The following is a 19,723-nucleotide window of genomic DNA, read 5'->3' as shown; positions in this document are numbered from 1 at the left end:
GGGTTGTCAAGATCATTATCTCTCGAGGGTTCTTAGAGGCATGGGGTGACCCCCTAGAGGAACTTGGGCAGGTGAGGAGAGGTTGACTGCACTGTGCCATGTCTATAGTCACAATGGGTGCCTTATCCTATAGTCAGACTGATGACTATCTTGAATATCACCATGGAACTTTTGTATGGCCAAGATGGAGATCAAGTCAGGGTAAAAATCAGAAAACTAGATGGAGCTTCCAAGCTCCAGTTGAATAGCCGACTGATGGAGAATAAGAGCAAGGATGTCAGGAATAAAATGGCTTGGTCCACACACTGAGACTCTGTGCCTGAACAAAGGGGGTTTCAACTAAACCAGTGGCCTGGGAATGAAAGAACATGGAATCAAAGTGGAAGCTCTGAATGTGGCTGACAATTGGACCAGACTGAGAAGCCAATGATAATGGCACTGACATTTGTGTGCCCTTCAGATACAGGCTTTTTTGTGATCATATTCTATGTGGATGCTTGCCTTCCTAAATCTCGATGGATGAAGGGTAGGCTTGGGTTTCAAACAGGTCAAGGTACCCCGCCCTCAATTTAAATTGGAGTAGGACCTCTCTTTCTATCCCATTCAGCTTATATCCAGATCCCCACACCCCCTGTCTCCCTCCCTCTCTCCCTCCTTTGGGGCATAGCGCCTCCCTGCCCAGCCTGCTAGGACGCTGGGACCGAACCAGGAGGACTAAGGGGTGGCCGGTAGCTCCTTTGTTCCCATAGCCTGCCTGCAGGGAGCGGGGTGGGCCCTTTGTAGGCGAGCTAACCAGGCAGCGTGGAGTTTTATCTGGGCACCGAGTGAAACATCGTTGTGGTGAGTGAGTGCTGAGGCAGCTGGGAACATACCTCAGCCTGCCCACACTTCCACCCCATCCTACAGGGGCTATACTGCCCAAACCGCCTCTCTATTTCTATCCCATTGACCTTACATCCCGATCCCCACACCCCCTGTCTCCCTCCCTCTCTCCCTCCTTTGGGGCATAGCGCCTCCCTTCCCAGCCTGCTAGGACGCTGGGACCGACCCGGGAGGAAAAAGGGGTGGCCGGTAGCTCCTTTGTTCCCATAGCCTGGCCGCAGCGAGGGATGTGGGCCCTTTGTTGGCGAGCTAACCAGGCAGCGTGGAGATTCGATCTGGGCACCGAGTGAATCATCGTGGTGGAGAAACATATCTGGGGAGTGACATCACTGGGAAGGTACATCAGTGGGCAAGAAGACCTGATCCAGTAAAAGAAGATCCAAAAGGGAGTATTGGGAGGAAGAGATGGGCAGACGCCAATGCAGGAATTCTCCCAACAATCTGAAAAACAACACGAAACCACCAGAAGCCAGTGACCACACAACAGGAGGACATGAACACCTTAATCAAGAAGAAGTAGAAAAAACGGACTTCATGAAAGTGATTGACACCCTTAAACAGCATATAAAAAACGCCCTTATGGAAATGGATGAGAAGTATAATAGAAAGTTTGAGGAATTGAGTAAATCAGTGAATGATACCCAAGGAAACCAAGGAAAAACAATCAAGCAGATAAAGGAAACAGTTCATGACTTGAAAACTGAAATGGAGGCAATGAAGAAAACACAAACAGAGGGCCGGCTGGACATGGAAAATCTAGGTAAACGAATAGAGACTACAGAATCAAGTATAACCAGAAGAATACAAGAGATAGAAGAAAGAATCTCAGATTCTGAGGATAACATAGAGAAAATAAACACGCTGATCAAAGAAAACAGCAAGTCCAACAAACTCTCATCACAAAACATTCAGGAAATATGGGACACAATAAAAAGACCAAACCTAAGAATAATTGGAGTAGAAGAAGGAGAAGAAGTGCAGCTCAACGGTACAGAAAATATACTTAATAAAATTATAGGAGAAAACTTTCCCAAACTGAAGACAGATGTACCTATGAAGGTTCAAGAGGCATACAGAACACCAAATAGGCTGGATCAAAAGAAAACATCCCCTCGCCATATAATAATCAAAACACAAAATATACAGAATAAAGAAAGAATATTAAGAGCCGCAAAGGAAAAAGGCCAAGTTACTTATAAAGGTAAACCTATCAGACTTACACCTGACTTCTCTATGGAAACCATGAAAGCCAGAAGGTCCTGTATAGATGTTCTCCAAAAACTAAGAGACCACGGATGCAAGCCCAGACTACTATATCCAGGGAAACTTTCATTCACTATAAATGGAGAAAACAAAATTTTCCAGGATTAACACAAATTTAAACAATACGTAGCCACAAATCCAGCCTTACAGAAAGTAATAGAAGGAAAATCACTAACCAAGGAGTCCAACAATGACCACAATAACTCAGACATCTAGAGACCCTTCACCAGCACAACTCAAAGAAGGGAAACACACAAACTATACTACTAAAAAAAATGACCAGAGTTAACAACCACTGGTCATTAATATCACTTAATATCAATGGGCTCAACTCACCTATAAAAAGGCACAGGCTAAGAGATTGGATAAGAAAACAGGATCCAACATTCTGCTGTCTACAAGAAACACACCTCAACCACAAAGACAGGCACCTACTCAGAGTAAAGGGCTAGGAAAAAGCTTATCAAGCAAATGTACCTAAGAAACAAACAGTTGTGGCCATACTAATTTCTAACAAAGTTGACTTCAAACTTAAATCAATCAGAAGAGATGGAGAGGGACATTTTATACTCATAACAGGAACAATTCATCAGGAAGAAGTCTCAATCCTGAATATCTATGCCCCTAATATAAAAGCACCCACGTACGTAAAAGAAACATTACTAAACTCAAGGCAGACATCAAACCGCACACACTAATAGTAGGAGACTTCAACACTCCTCTCTCACCAATGGACAGGTCAATCAGACAAAAACCTAACAGAGAAATTAGAGAATTAATGGAGGCAATGAAGCAAATGGACTTAACAGACATCTATAGATTATTCCACCCAAAGAGGAAAGAATATACCTTCTTCTATGCAGCTCATGGAACCTTCTCGAAAATTGAAAATATACTTGGTAACAAATCTAACTTACACAGTTACAAAAAAATATTAGTAACCACCTATATCTTATCAGATCACCATGGATTAAAGTTAGAATTCAACAACAATGCTACCCCCAGAAAGCCTACAAACTCATGGAAACTGAACAGTCAACTACTGAACCATACCTGGATTAAGGAAGAAATAAAGAAAGAAATTAAAGTCTTCCTTGAATTCAATGAAAATAAAGAAACAACATACTCGAACTTATGGGACACTATGAAAGCAGTCCTAAGAGGAAAGTTCATAGCACTAAGTGCCCACCTAAAGAAAACAGAGAAAGCACATACTGGAGACTTAACAGCCCACTAGAAAGCTCTAGAAAAAAAAGAAGCAGACTCACCTAGGAGGAGTAGAAGACTGGAAATAATCAAATTGAGGGCTGAAATCAAAAAAATAGAAACACAGAAAACAATCCAAAGAATCAATGAAACAAAAAGCTGGTTCCTGGAGAAAATCAACAAGATTGATAAACCCCTATCCAAACTAATCAAACGACAGAGAGAGAACACGCAAATTAATAAGATAAGAAATGAAAAGGTGGACATAACCACAGACACAGAGGAAATTCAGAGAGTCATTAGATCTTACTACAAAAGCCTGTATGCCACAAAACTGGAAAATGTAAAAGAAATGGACGCTTTTTTAGACAAATACCATCTACCAAAACTAAACCAGGACCAGGAGAACAATCTAAACAGACCTGTAAGTCGCGAAGAATTAGAAGCTGTTATGAAAAACCTCCCTACCAAAAAAAGCCCAGGACCAGATGGTTTCAATGCAGAATTCTACCAGAACTTCCAAAAAGACCTAATACCTATACTCCTTAATGTATTCCACAATATAGAAACAGAAGGGTCATTACCAAATTCCTTTTATGAAGCCACAATTACTCTGATACCAAAACCACTCAAAGACTCAACCAGGAAAGAGAACTACAGGCCAATCTCACTCATGAATATCGACGCAAAAATCCTCAACAAAGTACTGGCAAATCGAATCCAAGAACACATCCGAAAAATTATCCATTATGATCAAGTAGGCTTCATTCCTCATATGCAGGGCTGGTTCAACATACGAAAATCTATCAATGTAATCCAGCATATAAATAAACTGAAAGAAAAAACCATATGATCATTTCATTAGATGCTGAAAAAGCATTTGACAAAATTCAACATCCATTTATGTTAAAAGTCTTGGAGAGATTAGGGATACAAGGGTCATACCTAAATATAATAAAAGCTATATACAGCAAGCCGACAGCTAACATCAAATTAAACGGAGAGAAACTCAAAGCCATCCCACTTAACTCAGGAACACGGCAAGGCTGTCCACTCTCACCATACCTCTTCAATATAGTGCTTGAAGTTCTAGCAATAGCAATAAGACAACATAATGGGATCAAGGGGATTCGAATTGGAAAGGAAGAAGTTAAACTTTCGTTATTTGCAGATGATATGATAGTGTACATAAGCGACCCCCAAAACTCCACCAAAGAACTTATACAGCTGATAAACAGCTTTAGTCATGTGGCAGGATACAAGATCAACTCCAAAAAATCAGTCGCCCTCTTATACACAAAGGATATTGAAGCAGAGAGGGAAATCAGAGAAGCTTCACCATTCACGATAGCCACAAACAGCATAAAATATCTTGGGGTAAATCTAACCAAGGAAGTGAAAGATTTATTTGACAAGCACTTTAAGGCATTGAAGAAAGAAATTGAAGAGGATACCAAAAAATGGATGGACCTCCCTTGCTCTTGGATTGGGAGGATCAACATAGTAAAAATGGCAATTCTACCTAAGGCAATTTATAGATTCAATGCAATCCCCATCAAGATCCCATCAAAATTCTTCACAGATCTGGAGAGGACAATAATCAACTTTATATGGAAAAACAAAAAACCCAGGATAGCCAAAACAATCCTATACAATAAAGGATCTTCTGGAGGCATTACCATCCCGGACTTCAAACTCTATTACAGAGCTACAGTAATGAAAACAGTGTGGTACTGGCATAAAAACAGAGAAGTCGACCAATGGAATCGTATAGAAGACCCTGATTTTATCCCACAAACCTTTGCACACCTCAATTTGATAAAGGAGATAAAAGTATACAATGGAAGAAAGAAAGCATCTTCAACAAATGGTGCTGGCACAACTGGATGTCAACCTGTAGAAGAATGAAAATAGACCCATATCTCTCACCGTGCACAAAACTCAAGTCCAAATGGATTAAAGACCTCAATATCAGCCCGAACACACTGAACCTGATAGAAGAGAAAGTGGGAAATACCCTACAACAGGTGGGCACAGGAGATCGCTTCCTATGTATAACCCCAGAAGCACAGACATTAAGGGCAACATTGAATAAATGGGACCTACTTAAACTGAGAAGCTTCTGTAAAGCAAAGGGCATGGTCACTAAGACACAAAGGCAACCTACTGACTGGGAGAAGATTTTCACCAACCCCACAACAGACAAAAGTCTGATCTCCAAAATATATAGAGAACTCAAGAAACTAGACTTTAAAATGCTAATTAACCCAATTAAAAAATGGGGCACTGAACTGAACAGAGAATTCTCAACAGAAGAAGTTCAAATGGCCAAAAGACACTTCAGGTCGTGCTCAACTTCCTTAACAATCAGGGAAATGCAAATCAAAACAACTTTGAGATATCATCTTACACCTGTCAGAATGGCTAAAGTCAAAAACACCAAGGATAACCTTTGCTGGAGAGGCTGTGGAGGAACGGGTACCCTCATCCATTGCTGGTGGGAATGCAATCTTGTGCAACCACTGTGGAAGTCAGTGTTTCGGTTTCTCAGGAAATTCGGGATCAACTTACCCCTGGACCCAGCAATACCACTCTTGGGAATATACTCAAGAGATGCTTTATCAAATGACAAAAGCATTTCTTCAATTATGTTCATAGCAGTATTATTTGTAATAGCCAGAACCTGGAAACAACCTAGATGCCCTTCAATGGAAGAATGGATGAAGAAAGTATGGAATATATACACGCTAGAGTACTAAGCTGCGGTAAAAAACAATGACTTCTCGAATTTTGCATGCAAATGGATGGAAATAGAAAACACTATCCTGAGTGGGGTGTCCCAGACCCAAAAAGATGAATATGGGATGTACTCACTCATAATTGGTTTCTAGCCATAAATAAGGAAAACAGGAGTCTACAATAGGTGAACCTAAAGAAGCTAAGTAAAAAGGTGAACCCAAGGAAAAACATATAGTTGTCCTCTTGGCTAAGGGAAGTAGACCAAATTTCCGGGGAGAAAATGGGATCTTGGGGATGGGGTGGGATGGGGGTAAAGGGAGATGGGGAGAGAAAAGGTAGAAGGGAAGGAGGGGGGACCTGGGAAACAGGAGAATTGGGATAAAGGAAAGGTGAATAGGGGAGCACGGAACCACAATTCTTAGTTAAGGGAGCCACTTTAGGGTGGGCAAGAGATTTGACCCTAGAGGGGCTCCCTAGTGCCCAAGATGAGGTTCCCAGTTAGTTCCTTGGGTAACTCAGGATTGGGAACCTGAAATGACCCTATCCTAGAGCAATACTGATGAATATCTTGCATATCATCATAGAATCTTCATCTGGTGATGGATAGAGATAGAGACAGAGACCCACACAGGAGCACTGGACTGAGCTCCCAAGGTCCCAACGAGGAGCAGAAGGAGGGAGAACATGAGCAAAGAATTCGGGACCACGAGGCGTGCATCCACCCACTGAGACAGTGGAGCTGATCTACTGGGAGCTCACCAAGGCCAGCTGGACTGTGACCGAAAAAGTATGGGATAAAACCGGACTCTCTGAACATGGCGAACAATGAGGGCTGATGAGACACCAAAGACAATGGCAGGGGGTTTTGATCCTACTTAATGTGCTGGCTTTGTGGGAGCCTAGCCAGTTTGGATGTTAACCTTCCTAGATATGGACGGAGGGGGGAGGACCTAGGACTTAACACAGGGCAGGGAACCCAGACTGCTCTGTGGACTGGAGAGGGAGGGGGGGAGAGGAGTGGGGGGAAGGGGGAGAAGGGTGGGAGGAGGGGAGAAGGGTGGGAGGAAGGGAAGGGAAATGGGAGGCTGGGAGGAGGTGGAAACTTGTTTTTTTTATGTCTCTTTTTCTTCTTTTCACAATAAAAATAAATAAATAAATAAATAAATAAATAAATAAATTGGAGTAGGAGTGGAGAGGTTTGGTGGGGGAGTGAGAAGAAAGTGGGAGGAGGAAACGAAGTGGAAATTTTGATATTCATTATTATGAAGTAATATAAAAATCAATAGTAGATAACCAATAAAGAGATTGGAGCTAGAAAAAAAAACATTCATGTGAGTTGTTGACTCAGACACCAAAGACTTTTTTACAGAAAAGGCACAAAAAGAGATTGGGTTACCTGGCAAAATATGACTCATGTATTTGGGAAGATGAGTGAGGTTTTATTTTGGGTCTCCAGGGGGCTGTGTGAGCAGCATTATAGGACATGTATGCTGGATATTTCTGTGGGTTAGTAGGGAAGAAAACTGCCTATGAGGGGTTTAATGACCTAAGTAGAGTCTTGATGATGTCACAAAGCTTTGGTTGGGGGTGGCAACCCTGTTCCACATGAAGCACTAGTCTTCTGTGAAGGTGTGCTGACTATCTTCACGGTGGCTGAGGAGGTGAGTTCAGCTCTTGGGCTCCACAACTGTTCAACAGGATTAGGCAGCTGAACATTTCCAGAAGATGGAATCTGGAGAGCCAAGACATTTTCTGTTGGTAAATATGTTTAGGAAGAACCATGGACCTCTGTAGTCCCAGAGAGGTTTCCTTCAAATCTCCTGTGAGTCTAAAATTTATGTTGTTAACAGCTTCTATATTTGATAGCTGTGGGGACAGTGAATGCCAGGTATTCTTCCCACTTTATCTTTGCTATCAATGTCCAATTCATCAGTTCACGAAAGGGGCGAAGATCCTCTTTGTCCATATGTGTTTTAAAAGATATTAATTATTTCTAAATGGTGCTGTTGCCCAGATTAATGAGTCTTTATTTTTGCAGTTTGTCTCACAAAACTCACTTCTCTAGTGAAGACATGGAATAGCTTTATGTAATAAACTTGGCTCTGGATCAGGAGACACAATACATAGAACCAGTGGACTGGAGTGCCATGACCTTGGGCAGGTGGTTTTGGATCAACCACCTAACCAACAGCTTGAGTGGGAAGGAGAGAAGTGGCTGTCCTTCGAATTCTTTGCCATCTGTTCAGATTTTTCTTTCTCACTTTGGGCATAGGCATCCAGTCTCCTCTCATTGACACAGTCAGTCCGGAATTAGGTTTCTCAGTAGAGGTCCATTGCCTTTGGGCAGCAGGAATATGTCTCTGATACACATATACTGAGCTGTAGACAATAGTTTGATAATTTTCCTATGAATTTCTTAAGACCAAATTACATTTAGGCAGCCCAAATCTATTCAGCACTGCCTTTATCACATTCCCCAAAGATCTTCCAGAAAAGAATCTTGACATCGCAACCTCCCCTTCTTAACCTTGCAGGCACTTATGGTGGAGGAAACCACTTTGTGTCTGATTGAAACTGAAGAATTCTTCCAATGCAGAGATTGGCAGCTATGAAGCCCAAGCACAGAAAGAGAGCCAAGAGACAGTGGAACAGGAGTGTTGTGGACTGTCTCAGTAAATCTACCACCATGATAAAGATGCCTCTTAGTATAAGATGCATGCCATCTCTCCAGAAGAAGAATGGGCGAACTCTCCAGAAGCAAAAACTGAGTAAGCCTTTTGAGGCCCTGGAGAATATTGTTGGCCGCCAAATTTCTCATGGCTGGAAGGAAGCCAATGAACCAGTCACCCAGTGGAAAGCCATCATTCTAGATCAACTGCCAACATATCCCTCTCTCTATTTGTTGAAATATGATGGGATTGATTGTGTCTATGGCTTGGAGCTTCACAGCGATGAAAGGATTTTAAACCTCAAGATCCTGCCTAATAATGTGCCATTTCCTCAGGTGACAGACATTCATCTGTCAAACACCATAGTTGGCAGAGCAGTGAAACATACATTCACGGGCACAAATGGCTCTAAGGAAGACTGGAATGGGATGGTCCTAGAAGAGGTGCCAATCATGAAGACCTGGTTCTATATGACCTACAAGAAAGATCCGGTCTTGTATATTTACCACCTCCTGGATGACTACCTTGAAGGCAACCTCCACATCATGCCAGGCTCTAAGGAGGCATGCAGTGTCATGGTCCCAGATGAGGTGCAGACCAGGATGACCTGTTTCTACATTGTCAAGGAGAATGATCCAGTCCTGTACCTTTACCACCATCTTGATGACTCCATTGAAGGCAACGTCCACATCATGCCTGAATGTCCTCCAGTAGAGGTGACTTTGGAATTAGGCAGGGATTCCTTGGCAGGCAAAGGTGTGCAGTACAACAAAAAAGATGGAACCCAAGAGATAGGTAAAATTATTTGCCAAGTTCCCACCAAACCTTCTGTGTATTTCATCAAGTTTAATAATGACTTCCATATCTATGCCTACGATTTGGTGAAGATCTGTTAAAGTGAAATTCTCAAAATTTGAGGGGCACACTTAAAACTGTGTTTGGGGAATGTGTTTTTTTCAGAGATACCGCAGGTCTTCTCTTAATCCTGGTATTTTTTTCCAATGGAATATTCTTGCTCGAAAAATAAAAATTTGTGAACATGTTTTGTTCTTTGGTGAATGATGGATTATGTTTGGTGGATGGGACATCACAGAAATACATGCCTCAAAACAAAGCAGGATTTATGGTCTTTCCCCTTGGAGAGGATGGACTGGGAATGCTTGGTGTGGTAAAGGACAAGATGGCTGTCTAGGGAGTAGTGGAGAGGGGACAAAAGTTGTAGGATCTCGGGGCGGGATAAAGCTTGAGGGAAAAACATGTCAACTGGAAAGATGTGACAGATATCAGAGTGAGGTATTGGGACTTAAGAGGATAAAGAGTAGATTAATCAGGAAGGGACACAAATGTATACTCAAAATCAGAGAAAATTAGGTTTCATTTGATGAATAGTTTAATTCGTACTGGCTGTAAGTCACTGGATGTTTGAACTCCACTGGAGCATGTTGAGTGACGAGTTGTCTCCTGCTTAGAGAAAAGTGTCTCCGCCCAGTTGCTCTTCTGCAGTGGGATGGATGTCACGCTATCTACTTCCTTTTGTCAGAATTCTGTCTGCCACCTACTTTGTCATGCCTGGATTCGGTATTCCTTGAACTCTCATTGGTCCTTTGCCTGCCATCCAACCCTTATGAGTTCATTTAAATAATTGCCCTGTCATATCTGGAAAACAGTGTTCCCTTTCATTGATCATGTTCTGTAGGACTTGGGCTATAAATCTCATCGACAGACGCATCCACACACAGGATAAACATGTACACATTGATGCCCACTAATGTGTGACATGCACACATATGATGAATGCACCGATCTCCATCAAATCAGTAAACGAGGGAATCCCTGATGCTAGGTGGAGTGTGGCAAAGACCCCACAAACCCATCAGACCCCCAAATACTAGTATGGTATTGATGTCTGACTCCCATCATGTAAGGATCCTGCCATCCTGTAACGGGGCGATTTTTGATTCCTTGATCTTCACAAACTTGGTTAAAATGTTAGAGTTGTCAAACTGCCAGTTAGGGTCCAGCATGTAGATCAGCTGTCTCAGGTCAGGTGATTTGGCTACAGTTTGGGGGATAACTTATACCAGGGAATTCTGGTACACCGTCACCTCTTCTTCTCCCAGTCCTCATCATCACTCTTGTGGCTGGGCTTGGAGCACAAAGAAGGCAAAATGGAAAAATCCTCCTCCTCAGTGCAAAACAATGTCCATCTTTCATATGACCTGACTCTCACAGGGAATGCAGGACATTTTATCCTTCTAGGTCTCCTCATTCTTTGGTTCACTCATTTTTCCAATGAATGATTGAATTCATCCATTCTTCCATATCTCTCTCTCTCTCTCTCTCTCTCTCTCTCTCTCTCTCTGTCTCTCTCTTCTTCCTTCCCTTCTTCAATTCCCCCCTTTATAGTAGTAATTTGAGCAGCGGGGCTGTGTCCCCAGCACCATGGCCGCCTACCTAGCTTATGCCCCTAAATAAGAACACAAAAACTGTATTCTTTTAAACACTTCCTGGCCCAGTATTTTCAGCCTCTTAACCCATTTCTAATAATGTATGTTGCAGCATGAGGTGTGCTTACCAGGTAAGATTCAGCATGTCTGACCTGGTGGCTGGCTGCATTGCCATCTGCCTCAGGGAGCAGAGCTCCCGTGTCTGCCTGGGAGAGGGGTGCATGGCATCTCTGAGCTCACTTCCTCTTTCTAGCAGCATTCTGTTCTCTTTACTCCTCCCACCTATGTTCTAACCTATCAAGGGAAGCAGATTCTTTATTTAATTAAGCAATGACCTTCTTCCATCACTTTATCCTTTCAACAGCTTGCCCAAAGAAATCTTCCATGTCTCTTCTGTTGTATAATCTTTCATTTGTAAAGAACTTGCCCTCTTAGGGAAGGATTTTTCTGACATCTCTGTGGACGGAGGTCATATGAGGAAAGTCGTGATCCGTAATACCATATTCGGATAGCGGCAGTCCACAGACTCTCACCCTCTCTGAAAACAAAATAAGAACCTCCTTTCCAAAGCATCATGTCCTTAGATCCAAATTTTAAAGTCAAGGCACTTTCAAAATATCTATGTGGGATTAGTTCAGCAGCATTTATAAACAAATATCTTTTAGCAGCTATTGCTCCTTCCTCAGCATTCAAATGATTCAAACAGAGCACAATAGCATACAGTATCAAAATTCTCTGTGTATTTTCCATCTTTGTTAGCTTCAATTTAAGCTCTAATTTATTTTTCCTTTTTATTTTTTGCCTTTTGAGACAGGTTCTCTGTATCGTTGACCTGGAATAACTCTGTAGAACAGGCTGTCCTTGAAGTTTCAGAGATCCACATGTCTCTGCCTCCCAGCATTGGGATCAAAGGTGTATGGTACTACACCTGAATTCACAGAGACCTGTTTGTCTCTGCCTTCTCGGCACTGGGATTCAAGGTATGTGCTACCACACCTTGAAGTTACAGAGGTCAATCTCTCTCTGCCTCCCAAGTGTTGGGATCAAAGGTGTGTACTACTGCAACCAACAACTCTCTTCATTTTATTTTAACTTTAAGAACTTCAACTTTTAGCCTGCACATATTTTTAACACACTGTAAATCATTTAAAAATTTTCTTTGTCTTTGAATCTCTCTTTACTCAATATCTCTCTTTGATTTTGACCACATGAATCCTTAATTTACACAGCAATCTCAATATGACGAAAAGGTGGCTTTGCCAGCTAGATGTAGCCTATTCCTTAGCTTTCTGCCATTCCAACCTTATGGCTGAGGTACCGGCCAGAGCCGCATTCAGTGCCACAAGTCTACAGTGTTTCAAGGTCCTTGCCATCAAACAAGCTGCCAAAGACAACACTCAAGCCCTCTCTTTGTAGCTGGCCCTCCTGACTCAAACAGTCATAGTTTGTTCTGGCAGGATGGCCCAGAATTCCGGCATTTTAAAACATCACATTTTTTTTCCTGCTGCTGCTGAAAACAAACATGCATTCAGCTGGCTTTTATCAACACCATTTAAATGTTTCGTGGCAGGACCACTTAACAGCAGCAGGCTTTTGCAGCTGAAGGTGAGTCAGGAATCTTCTCTTAAATGAGTGTGCTTGCTTGCTACTAGCAAGTAGTGCAGACCCGAGATATAGCTGCTAAAAAGAAAACATGCTTTACTCGTTCCCGGGCTTTCTCAGGCTTTCAGTGGATTCAGTTTTCCACATGTCTGAGTGCCATTCTGTAGTAATTTGAGCAGCGGAGCTGTGTAACCAGCACCAGGGCAGCCTCGCTAGCTAATTTCCAGAAATAATTACACACCAACGATTCTTTTAAACACTGCCTGGCCCATTAATTTAGCCTATTAACCCATTTCTAATAATCTATGTAGCATCACGAGTGTGCTCACCAGGAAAGATTCAACAGGTCTAACCTGGTTGCTGGTTGCATTGCCCTCTGCCTCAGAGAGGAGAGCTATCACGTCTTCCCACGAGAGTGGATCATGGTGTCTCTGAGCACACTGCTTCTTGCTCCCAGCATTCTGTTCTCTTTCTCCTCCCACCAATGTTCTAAATTAACAGGGGAAGCAGTTTCTTTATTTAATTAAGCAATGAATTACTACCATCACTTTATCCTTTCAAGAGCTTGCCCTAATAAATCTTCCATGTCCCTTCTGCTGTATAATCTTTCATTTGAAAAGAACTTGCCTTTTCAGGGGAGGATTTTTTTGACATCTCTGTGGATGGAGATCATATGAAGAGGATCAGATGAGCAACCATGACAACTCTTATGCTGTAGAGTTAGGTGGACCAGAGATTGATTGCTGACAATCCTGTGCTATGCGTCAGATGCCCATGAACTCTGCCCCTTTTGTCAGACAGGCAGACATCAAGGTGGTCACACATACTTAACTCATTCAGTGTTCACAGACATTTATATTGAGTTTTAATCTTGTCCTAAACTAATAAAAAAAAACAAGAATAGGAGAAGAGAGGAGCCTGAAGTAGGGCGTCCAAATGGGTCATTTGCAAAGGTAAGGTTTCCTGCCTATATGTATGCTTTCTCCTTTCCTTAGTCAAATAATCCCCCACACCAGTTTAGAATTGTGATTAAAAGAATGATTATATCTTTAAAGGGCAAAAACTTACAGATGACCATCCCTGACAAAAGCCCTCAGCGGGATCAGGAAAAAAGCATAGAGGCCGGAAGGGAAACTGGAAGCAAGAGATCAAGCTGAAGGTAAATGTTGGTTTTTGAAACAGAGAGAGACCACACCTCAATGGGCTGGTATCTCAGTGGCTATTGGCTGAAGGAGTGGAAGAAACTCATGCAACACACTTATTTGGATATAGCAAAAAAAAATGTTACTAGAAGGTGAGAAAAAAAAACTATTTTAGTTTATTTATTTCAGTCCTTCCAGACACATCACAGAGATAGGATCTCTTCATGCATGAGAGTCACCAATGATTTCCCTTTAAGAAAATACCCACAAAACTCCCAATAACATCATCAGCATTCAACAACATGGCTATGATTGCTTTGCCTTGCCTTTGCTTCTCAGTAAATGATGCTGTTAGTTAATCTCTGCAAACAATGCAAATTTCCCTGTACCTAAATAGACAGAATTGACAGGTTATCTTAAACACAACAGGGAGTCACACTACGATGGAATGGGTTAATCATCACCAGTGTGGCAGTGACATATTTAGGATCTTTCCTTTGTCTAAAAATCACAGAATTGTAAACATGATATGTTGTCATACAGATTTCTTAGGGTTTTGTCCCCCTGGTGGTTTCCTTGGTATGCTTCCATAATTTTTGCCAGATCCAATCAGTTTTGCCATGCACTTTCAGCTCCACATCATTGTGTTCCCCTTATGTTCTAGTCCAGGCATTTTTGACATCTTGAAACTGTTGCAAGAGTATCTCATGTTCCACCTAAATGATTTGGAGTGTTATTTAGGCTGAGTTTTATCTTCCATCCATGAGTTCATTGACTTTCCTTGGGCGTAATTCCTGGGACACTGAGCCTAACTCCTGGGGGATTCCTCTAGTTACTTCTCCTTGCTGAGACAGCTTACACTCTCAGTACTACTATGACAGTATTTCTGTAGCAAACATTCTTCTCAAGATGAGAAGAAATTTCAATATTACAATCCATTTGTTTTTATTGTGATTTAAACACACACACGCACACACACACACACACACGCAAGTTAATGCACATACACTGATGATATTAATTGAGTAGGCCATTCTGGGGTTGTCAAGATCATTATCTCTCGAGGGGTTCTTAGAGGCATGGGGTGACCCCCTAGAGGAACTTGGGCAGGTGAGGAGAGGTTGACTGCACTGTGCCATGTCTATAGTCACAATGGGTGCCTTATCCTATAGTCAGACTGATGACTATCTTGAATATCACCATGGAACTTTTGTATGGCCAAGATGGAGATCAAGTCAGGGTAAAAATCAGAAAACTAGATGGAGCTTCCAAGCTCCAGTTGAATAGCCGACTGATGGAGAATAAGAGCAAGGATGTCAGGAATAAAATGGCTTGGTCCACACACTGAGACACTGTGCCTGAACAAAGGGGGTTTCAACTAAACCTGTGGCCTGGGAATGAAAGAACATGGAATCAAAGTGGAAGCTCTGAATGTGGCTGACAATTGGACCAGACTGAGAAGCCAATGATAATGGCACTGACATTTGTCTGCACTTCATATACTGGCTTTTTTGTGATCATATTCTATGTGGATGCTTGCCTTCCTAAATCTCGATGGATGAAGGGTAGGCTTGGACTTCAAACAGGTCAAGGTACCCTGCCCTCAATTTAAATTGGAATAGGAGTGGAGAGGTTTGGTGGGGGAGCGAGAAGAAAGTGGGAGGAGGAAACGAAGTGGAAATTTTGATATTCATTATTATGAAGTAATATAAAAATCAATAGTAGATAAACAATAAAGAGATTGGAGCTAGAAAAAAAAATACATGTGAGTTGTTGACTCAAACACCAAAGACTTTTTTACAGAAAATGCACAAAAAGAGATTGGGTTACCTGGCAAAATATGACTCATGTATTTGGGAAGATAAGTGAGGTTTTATTTTGGGTCTCCAGGGGGCTGTGTGAGCAACATTATAGGACATGTATGCTGGATATTTCTGTGGGTTAGAAGGGAAGAAAACTGCCTATGAGGGGTTTAATGACCTAAGTAGAGTCTTGATGATGTCACAAAGCTTTGGTTGGGGGTGGCAACACTGTTCCACATGAAGCACTAGTCTTCTGTGAAGGTGGGCTGACTATCTTCACGGTGGCTGAGGAGGTGAGTTCAGCTCTTGGGCTCCACAACTGTTCAATAAGATTAGGCAGCTGAACATTTCCAGAAGATGGAATCAGGAGAGCCAAGATATTTTCTTTTTGTAAATATGTTTAGGAAGAAACATGGACCTCTGTAATCCCAGAGAGGTTCCCTTCAAATCTCCTGTGAGTCTAAAATTTATGTTGTTAACAGCTTCTATATTTGATGGCTGTGGGGACAGTGAATGCCAGGTATTCTTCCCACTTTATCTTTGCTATCAATGTCCAATTCATCAGTTCACGAAAGGGGCGAAGATCCTCTTTGTCCATATGTGTTTTAAAAGATATTAATTATTTCTAAATGGTGCTGTTGCCCAGATTAATGAGTCTTTATTTTTGCAGTTTGTCTCACAAAACTCACTTCTCTAGTGAAGACATGGAATAGCTTTATGTAATAAACTTGGCTCTGGATCACGAGACACAATACATAGAACCAGTGGACTGGAGTGCCATGACCTTGGGCAGGTGGTTTTGGATCAACCACCTAACCAACAGCTTGAGTGGGAAGGAGAGAAGTGGCTGTCCTTCGAATTCTTTGCCATCTGTTCAGATTTTTCTTTCTCACTTTGGGCATAGGCATCCAGTCTCCTCTCATTGACACAGTCAGTCCGGAATTAGGTTTCTCAGTAGAGGTCCATTGCCTTTGGGCAGCAGGAATATGTCTCTGATACACATATACTGAGCTGTAGACAATAGTTTGATAATTTTCCTATGAATTTCTTAAGACCAAATTACATTTAGGCAGCCCAAATCTATTCAGCACTGCCTTTATCACATTCCCCAAAGATCTTCCAGAAAAGAATCTTGACATCGCAACCTCCCCTTCTTAACCTTGCAGGCACTTATGGTGGAGGAAACCACTTTGTGTCTGATTGAAACTGAAGAATTCTTCCAATGCAGAGATTGGCAGCTATGAAGCCCAAGCACAGAAAGAGAGCCAAGAGACAGTGGAACAGGAGTGTTGTGGCCTATCTCAGTAAAACTACCACCATGATAAAGATGCCTCTTAGTATAAGATGCATGCCATCTCTCCAGAAGAAGAATGGGCGAACTCTCCAGAAGCAAAAACTGAGTAAGCCTTTTGAGGCCCTGGAGAATATTGTTGGCCGCCAAATTTCTCATGGCTGGAAGGAAGCCAATGAACCAGTCACCCAGTGGAAAGCCATCATTCTAGATCAACTGCCAACATATCCCTCTCTCTATTTGTTGAAATATGATGGGATTGATTGTGTCTATGGCTTGGAGCTTCACAGCGATGAAAGGATTTTAAACCTCAAGATCCTGCCTAATAATGTGCCATTTCCTCAGGTGACAGACATTCATCTGTCAAACACCATAGTTGGCAGAGCAGTGAAACATACATTCACGGGCACAAATGGCTCTAAGGAAGACTGGAATGGGATGGTCCTAGAAGAGGTGCCAATCATGAAGACCTGGTTCTATATTACCTACAAGAAAGATCCGGTCTTGTATATTTACCACCTCCTGGATGACTACCTTGAAGGCAACCTCCACATCATGCCAGGCTCAAAGGAGGCATGCAGTGTCATGGTCCCAGATGAGGTGCAGACCAGGATGACCTGTTTCTACATTGTCAAGGAGAATGATCCAGTCCTGTACCTTTACCACCATCTTGATGACTCCATTGAAGGCAACGTCCACATCATGCCTGAATGTCCTCCAGTAGAGGTGACTTTGGAATTAGGCAGGGATTCCTTGGCAGGCAAAGGTGTGCAGTACAACAAAAAAGATGGAACCCAAGAGATAGGTAAAATTATTTGCCAAGTTCCCACCAAACCTTCTGTGTATTTCATCAAGTTTAATAATGACTTCCATATCTATGCCTACGATTTGGTGAAGATCTGTTAAAGTGAAATTCTCAAAATTTGAGGGGCACACTTAAAACTGTGTTTGGGGAATGTGTTTTTTTCAGAGATACCGCAGGTCTTCTCTTAATCCTGGTATTTTTTTCCAATGGAATATTCTTGCTCGAAAAATAAAAATTTGTGAACATGTTTTGTTCTTTGGTGAATGATGGATTATGTTTGGTGGATGGGACATCACAGAAATACATGCCTCAAAACAAAGCAGGATTTATGGTCTTTCCCCTTGGAGAGGATGGACTGGGAATGCTTGGTGTGGTAAAGGACAAGATGGCTGTCTAGGGAGTAGTGGAGAGGGGACAAAAGTTGTAGGATCTCGGGGCGGGATAAAGCTTGAGGGAAAAACATGTCAACTGGAAAGATGTGACAGATATCAGAGTGAGGTATTGGGACTTAAGAGGATAAAGAGTAGATTAATCAGGAAGGGACACAAATGTATACTCAAAATCAGAGAAAATTAGGTTTCATTTGATGAATAGTTTAATTCGTACTGGCTGTAAGTCACTGGATGTTTGAACTCCACTGGAGCATGTTGAGTGACGAGTTGTCTCCTGCTTAGAGAAAAGTGTCTCCGCCCAGTTGCTCTTCTGCAGTGGGATGGATGTCACGCTATCTACTTCCTTTTGTCAGAATTCTGTCTGCCACCTACTTTGTCATGCCTGGATTCGGTATTCCTTGAACTCTCATTGGTCCTTTGCATGCCATCCAACCCTTATGAGTTCATTTAAATAATTGCCCTGTCATATCTGGAAAACAGTGTTCCCTTTCATTGATCATGTTCTGTCGGACTTGGGATATAAATCTCATCAACAGACGCATCCACACACAGGATAAACATGTACACATTGATGCCCACTAATGTGTGACATGCACACATATGATGAATGCACCGATCTCCATCAAATCAGTAAACGAGGGAATCCCTGATGCTAGGTGGAGTGTGGCAAAGACCCCACAAACCCATCAGACCCCCAAATACCAGTATGGTATTGATGTCTTGCTTCCATCATGTAAGGATCCTGCCATCCTGTAACGGGGCGATTTTTGCTTCCTTGATCTTCACAAACTTGGTTAAAATGTTAGAGTTGTCAAACTGCCAGTTAGGGTCCAGCATGTAGATCAGCTGTCTCAGGTCAGGTGATTTGGCTACAGTTTGGGTGATAACTTATACCAGGGAATTCTGGTACACCCTCACCTCTTCTTCTCCCAGTCCTCATCATCACTCTTGTGGCTGGGCTTGGAGCACAAAGAAGGCAAAATGGAAAAATCCTCCTCCTCAGTGCAAAACAATGTCCATCTTTCATATGACCTGACTCTCTCAGGGAATGCAGCACATTTTATCCTTCTAGGTCTCCTCATTCTTTGGTTCACTCATTTTTCCAATGAATGATTGAATTCATCCATTCTTCCATCTCTCTCTCTCTCTCTCTCTCTCTCTCTCTCTTCTTCCTTCCCTTCTTCAATTTCCCCCTTTATAGTAGTAATTTGAGCAGCGCGGCTGCGTCCCCAGCACCATGGCCGCCTTCCTAGCTTATGCCCCTAAATAAGAACACAAAAACTGTATTCTTTTAAACACTTCCTGGCCCAGTATTTTCAGCCTCTTAACCCATTTCTAATAATGTATGTTGCAGCATGAGGTGCGCTTACCAGGAATGATTCAGCATGTCTGACCTGGTGGCTGGCTGCATTGCCATCTGCCTCAGGGAGCAGAGCTCCCGTGTCTGCCCGGGAGAGGGGTGCATGGCATCTCTGAGCTCACT

The 19,723-nt window shown here is 42.3% G+C and overlaps 2 protein-coding genes across 2 annotated transcripts; both read left to right on the top strand.

Moving 5' to 3' along the window:
- Positions 1 to 8,878: 8,878 nt before the first annotated feature.
- Positions 8,879 to 9,637, top strand: LOC121443820 (spindlin-2-like; the record flags this gene model as incomplete). Its single annotated transcript, XM_041645596.1, has 2 exons — positions 8,879 to 9,290; positions 9,438 to 9,637. Coding segments are annotated over 2 exons (612 nt in total), but the record flags the coding sequence as incomplete, so codon positions are not given.
- Positions 9,638 to 17,172: 7,535 nt separating this feature from the next.
- LOC121443816 (spindlin-2-like) lies at positions 17,173 to 17,931 on the top strand (the record flags this gene model as incomplete). The annotated part of the gene is made up of 2 exons (XM_041645594.1): positions 17,173 to 17,584; positions 17,732 to 17,931. Coding segments are annotated over 2 exons (612 nt in total), but the record flags the coding sequence as incomplete, so codon positions are not given.
- Positions 17,932 to 19,723: the final 1,792 nt, after the last annotated feature.

Source organism: Microtus oregoni, unplaced genomic scaffold, assembly GCF_018167655.1.
Source record: "Microtus oregoni isolate MIOR12 unplaced genomic scaffold, Mior012 000113F_000, whole genome shotgun sequence".
Classification (NCBI taxonomy): domain Eukaryota; kingdom Metazoa; phylum Chordata; class Mammalia; order Rodentia; family Cricetidae; genus Microtus; species Microtus oregoni.
The sequence above is the reverse complement of the archived record's forward strand: the minus strand, read 5'-3'. Positions and strand labels throughout refer to the sequence as shown.